Source organism: Mercenaria mercenaria, chromosome 15 (genome assembly GCF_021730395.1).
Source record: "Mercenaria mercenaria strain notata chromosome 15, MADL_Memer_1, whole genome shotgun sequence".
NCBI classification, from domain to species: Eukaryota; Metazoa; Mollusca; class Bivalvia; order Venerida; family Veneridae; genus Mercenaria; species Mercenaria mercenaria.
In genome coordinates this window covers 66,363,252-66,369,251 of record NC_069375.1, presented here as the reverse complement: position 1 = coordinate 66,369,251, position 6,000 = coordinate 66,363,252, and the positions used below count along the sequence as shown (strand labels likewise).

General features: G+C 31.9%; 1 protein-coding gene across 1 annotated transcript in view; it reads left to right on the top strand.

Moving 5' to 3' along the window:
• Positions 1 to 750: 750 nt before the first annotated feature.
• The window catches only part of LOC123557051 (gamma-aminobutyric acid type B receptor subunit 1-like), a 123,476-nt gene continuing 118,226 nt past the window's right edge, over positions 751 to 6,000 (top strand). Inside the window, exon 1 of the mRNA XM_045348250.2 lies at positions 751 to 1,432. Within this exon, the coding sequence (XP_045204185.2) occupies positions 1,190 to 1,432 (243 nt within the window). The 5' untranslated portion in view covers positions 751 to 1,189. The remainder of the gene's footprint in view (positions 1,433 to 6,000) is intronic.

The window sequence follows — 6,000 nt, the reverse complement described above, 5'->3', positions numbered from 1 at the left end:
CCATTCAACATCTATGTAAGCCGGTACATGAGGGGTGTTGCACTATCCATTACCTCTCATTCCCAGGTTCAACCAAATTAATCAGTTTGTATTCTATGCTTCCAAACGATCTGCTAATATATAATATTATATAATATCTCATTGATAAACATGACATTCTAGAATATACTCATAAAGCTAAGCTTCTAGTACCAGTTACTGTTTTCGAATGAAATTAATAAGATCCTTTGTAGGCAGAATAATAGCAGATTTGGTTTGATTTAGTCCGGTATTGTGAGATTATGCTATTTGCCACACCCTCACACGGAATTATTTTGTACAGATGAATTGAACGGTCTTCATCATCACAGAAGACCGTAAAATACAATCCAAATTCACACACAATACCGCATGTTTGCAGCTGTAACACCAATGTGACATTGCAGTTCTAATTATAATAAATGGACAGAATGATACTGTTTTCCTCGTACTCTCTATTTTTCTCAGCGTAACAAAATCAAATCATATATATAACAGATCTTATTTAGAAACTAGTTCTAAATAAATGCATTCACATAATTCCTCCCCGTACGTCAAGATCCACATGACAAATTACTGCTCACAATTGTGAGAAAATGTAATCAAGCGCAATGCTTTTAGAGTTACAAAAGTTTCTTTTCAGAGTTGCCCTTGTAAGACGGAATAGCAGAGAGCAAGAATACGATATCGACCCACAGGAAGGTTCTTTCGTTACGAATGGAGAAATATCTCAATTTTAGATAGAACAACATTCTGTGGTATTGGCCTCTCGCTAGACTCGGCTATAGAAAATTGAATGCTGCCTGATTCCTATAGATTGATTTTCGTTTCACTGTGAATAGCATGGATATATTTTACGGCTAGCTGTTGTGTGATTGAAAGATTATATATTTTTAGATATAGATCTTAGGATATATTTGTTTATATCAATCTTTGTGTTTACTTCTAAGTAATTGTTTACTGTGAAGGCAATCAGGAGAAATACAATTAAAGTAAACAATACTTCAGTATTTATAAATTGAATATTGAATAAACTGAATAGTGTAGTTATAAATACTTGTAAAGCCATATAAAAAATTAATTTTTGAGAAAATTTTCTAAGTGAAATATAATGGAAAAAGGCTATACTTATATTTTTATCTGGAAAAACAAATAGAGCTGGAGTATCATAATGCGGCTAGTACTTTGCCTAGTGAATGTTATTCTTGTTTTGTTAATATTTTCCTTATCTACAAGACATGCAGAAGGGCTCAAGGATAGGAATATTACGATTGGTGGAATTTTTCCAATGTCAGGTAGTTGGGCAGGTGGTCAAGGCTGTTTGCCAGCAGTTCAGATGGCCCTTGAGGATGTAAACTTGCGTGATGATATCCTTCCGGAATACCATTTAAACATGGATTTCGACGATAGCCAGGTAGGTTATCCATTTGCCATACATACTGATTATACAACTTTTCCATACTATATTTTCCCAGGATTTTTCTCTGAAATATAAATTGGTACTATATATATTTTATACATCCTTCTAAAGAACATATTTGCGGTAACCATTTTTTTTTCAAATTAGCCTGACAATTATTGACATTATCCTATTTTAAAGCACGGATTTGTTTCGTATAATTCAGCCGTTTTAGTCATGTAATTTCTAAAAAATTGCATTTTCAAGCATGTTTTTCTTGATGGATCCTTACGAAACTTCCAGAATAGTTCAATTAACATAAAAGAAACAACACGAAACGTTATGAAACTTTGAAAAAGTGATGCTACGAAAATTTTATGACTAACTTTACACAATGATTTTACGGCAAAAATACAGTTTCGCCCATAGAATAAAAATGATATGGCGAAATCTTACTAACAGCGTCCCTAGATACAGTTCGAATAATCTAAATAATATATAGAAGGGCGGGGATAAACTTGAGCAGTGTTCCAAATCAGCTATATATCTATTTGTTCTATGAATAAAAGAGAGAAAATTCAACTGTTTGTCTTTTCTTCCATATTTGATTACTTCTCATTTTATCAGACAAGGCATACTTGGCATGTAAACTGGTTGTACAGATACGTTTTGTATGCGGTTTATTTTCTAGAACGCTCTTGTTATTCCCGTACTGTTATTCAAATGTCTCCAGTTGATGAATATGTCATTATTTCATTTGCCTACGTTTTTTTTGTAAAATAATGTTGGCATAAAGGAAGTCGGACAATATCTGGATTTACCTTCTATCATCTTGTTAATTGTTATTTGGTATATTGCTAAGAAAACATTTAAGCAGTTTGTGTATTAATACTCGTTATATATTCTAGCTTTGTTATACTGGACTTATTCATAACAACATTGCTTATTCAAGATTTACAGTAACCAATGGTCGGGAACTAAGTTTAGAAATGAATAATTACAACGGTTTTGCATATTCCCTCATACAATAAAAATGCAATTGAATTCAATATTGAGTTACTTACATTTTATACAGATTAAGGGTATACTTACACAAACATGTATAGATTTGTGCGCTTACAGCTTTGCTATTTATACACTTATACGGATCAATGCCAAAATAGCATAGTCATGGTACTATATAAAATATAACAATGTTAGCTTTGTAATAAGTATTCATAAATTAATGTGTATATTATAAGCATTTTTAAGATGTTAATATCTATTTCTAGTTTGTACGAAATCTGGTTGGTGCGAGGCTTTACGGAGGTAGGTTGCACCGCCTGCCTATAACAAATATTTACTTTTGAATCTAACAGTTATTCTCGACAAGCACAAGCTTTTACCACAACTTTTTAAAACTAAGCGACCAGAACAAAATATACATTCTTAGCTCTTTGCAATTATACAGCTCAATATAAATTTACACACATCTGACACTTAAATGAAACTCTAAACACACAAATTCAAGCTATAAGCAGCAAATTCACCAAATCAAATTGTTAGCAATCAAAACAAAATCACAGTCAACAATCAATGAATTAGTCACCAGTTATAATTATATACTCATATAAATCTTTACTTCAATATCCGAGCCACAGCTGGGTCTAAACTAATTTCAAAACCACATGGATAAAATGCGTTTAACACGTCTATCTCTCGCGAACAATTCTGGATTTGTATAATATAACGGTGTGCCTTACAATACTTTAAACCCAGCTATTTTCTCTCCACTGCGATATAAATTTTATCTAATTTAACCCATTGAACACCTCAATACAAACACATCTACAACATATATGTTTTTCGGCGTAATGGCACATTAAAGCAACGATGAATTATTCTGACAGCCCCCACTAAAAAAATTCTTACTGCTACTAATACTTCAACACCTACTCTCCCCCAGGTATAAAGTTTTCCATTTTACGTTTTCAGTTGAACTTCCTGTCGTTGGAATATTACCTTTTTGTGTTGATTCGACGTAAAGTCCGACTCAGTCATAATTCTTCACATCAAGTATACACATGTTATTCAATTGACTCTCTTTTATCATAGTGCATGAATTCAGTATCGGCGCATATGTGTATTTTTTAATGCAACATCTTATAAATATCTATAAATGATACCATACTGTGAAAAGTATATAGGCGATTTTTCACCACGTTGTTTTATTTTGTAGAATCAAAAAGTATAACACTAAAAGGACAAGCAGTTAAAATTAAGCAAACACGCTTGTTCAGGTCCTTTCATGTTATTCTTGATGACAGTAATGTGTTTAATAATTTGTGGAATTTACATGTTACATGTGAAAGTTAATATGAGTGTTTAACCAATGGCGGCATTTTGTTGTACATTTTTTGGGCTCTTTAAAAGAATGAATTTTCTATTTAAATCCGTTTGATAAAAGCAATCTCTATATCATTACTCGCTACTGTGTTTCTTTGTTCGGTTCAATTGATTATTCAAATAAGGCTTCGTGTGGAAATTGGGAATTAATATTCCTCCTGAAGAAACGATGATGAATATTTGACATTTCATTATGGGACGTTCACTTCAACATATTTCCATAAAAATTATTCTGCTAATGGGAAAATGAACTCTTTGTAGATTGTTATTTTGATTTTGCCCTCGGCTGAAAATCTCGACGATTTATTTTGCAAAGTGACAAAGTATCAAATATGCATTTAAAATATCGCTAAAACGAGGTAAATGTTATTACATCTGCTATGCGCATAACACGTATAAAATATCTTTACTATGTATATTGAATTAAAAGTCAATGACTTGGTAAAGTTGCTTGAGAGAACAATAGATGTGCTCGGTGTGCAGTTACTCTTATCTTAGTCTTATAAATGATTATGTTAACTTTCTTTTTTCCCAACAGGTATATTTGACGGATTTATAAGAAAATAGTTCTTAACAATTTCATGCCTGTTAATGTATGTATAAGATTAACTTGTAACTAATATTTGTTATTCGTTATATTTGTTATTATTCCATTTCATAGTGACACCACTTTCCCTTAGACATTATTTCGTTAATCACACATCATGCTGGCGTTAAGGAATAATTATCTTAAAAATGAGTTTCAAACTCTAGGGACGGATAATTGTAAAAGATTGTTATTTACTATCTTTAAGGAGAAACTTTTGTTACGAAAGTGTATCTATTATGTGGTGAATCCAATATAGTAATTTAACCGAAGTCGATATTCTCTTACAAGTTAAAGAGTCATGCTTGCCTAATGACAAAAAAGAGAAATCTATCAACACATTATCAAATATAAAAGACAATTATACTACTGTCTTGTCCTATACCTATTAAGGAAAATAATTAAGATGTCATTCGCTGGTAATAAGGATTCAAAGATAAATGTATAATATTTCCCGTTAGCGTACGACACATGGCATCGAATCTGGGCTCTCGGAATGCTGTTTCATTTATATACTTGCAGATAATAGGTATGTAATAGGCAATTACTTATTTCTTAAAGTTCTTTACGATACAATATATATGATAAGTATACTTCTGCTAATCATATATCCTCAACACCCATTTTGTGTCACAACACCCATTTGGTGTTGTCACAGTTCAAATTTTGTGTCGTGGGAAAATAGCCTTAAAGAGAAAAGGATTCTAATGACTGGGTAATTTGATTTTTGTGTTAAAGGCGTACGCTAGAATTCCCTGTATATGAGATGGGCGAAAATTTTCCCAATAACAGAATTTCTTTAAACTTTGGATATTGAAGGACAATCATCTAAGAAACAAAAAAAAAATGCAATAAAAATCATAGGTCACTGGATTCGAAAAAGAGTTATCTGCCCTTGAAAACGTCATTTTTGGGGGAAATGCTGTTTTCAAGGGCAGATAACTCTTTTTCGATACCCGTGACCTATAATTTTTATTGCATTTTTTGTTTTTTAGATGATTGTCCTTCAATATCCAAAGTTTGAAGAAATTCTGTTATTGGGAAAATTTTCGCACCAAATTCTAGCATACGTCCTTAATTTTATATTTCTAAAAAGTAGTTCTATTGTTCTATCTGTCTGGCAGCAATTAATTATAAATAATACAAAAACTATACAGATTCAACAGTTACAAATAAGATAAAATCAACATGTTCCAACAATAACTAGATTTAATTTGTAAAAATTAAGGTATTGGACCCGTAATAGAGTATCTCCTTTTTGAAGAGTATTCAGTTCCTACCGTAAGTCTACAGTCTACTTTGACTGCAATATTCAGGGGGGGGGGGGGGGGGGGGGGTGTGCGTAGGTTCAAACCCCACTGGAACCAAATTTTGTTTTTCCATATTTTCCTTTTTTCAAGAAGTTTTTACTTCTTTCAAGACTTTTTATGGATGTATTGTACAAAAGTGGAAAATTTTCATTTTATAAGCGATTTCTTGCTATTCAAAGATCTGTTTACTTGAGGCACCCTAAAAAAGAATGATATTTACAGTTTTATTTTGTGTTTTATAATTGTCTAACAATAGTCTGATGTTTCTTTTATCAAAATTAATGCTGTAATGAATTCCCTTC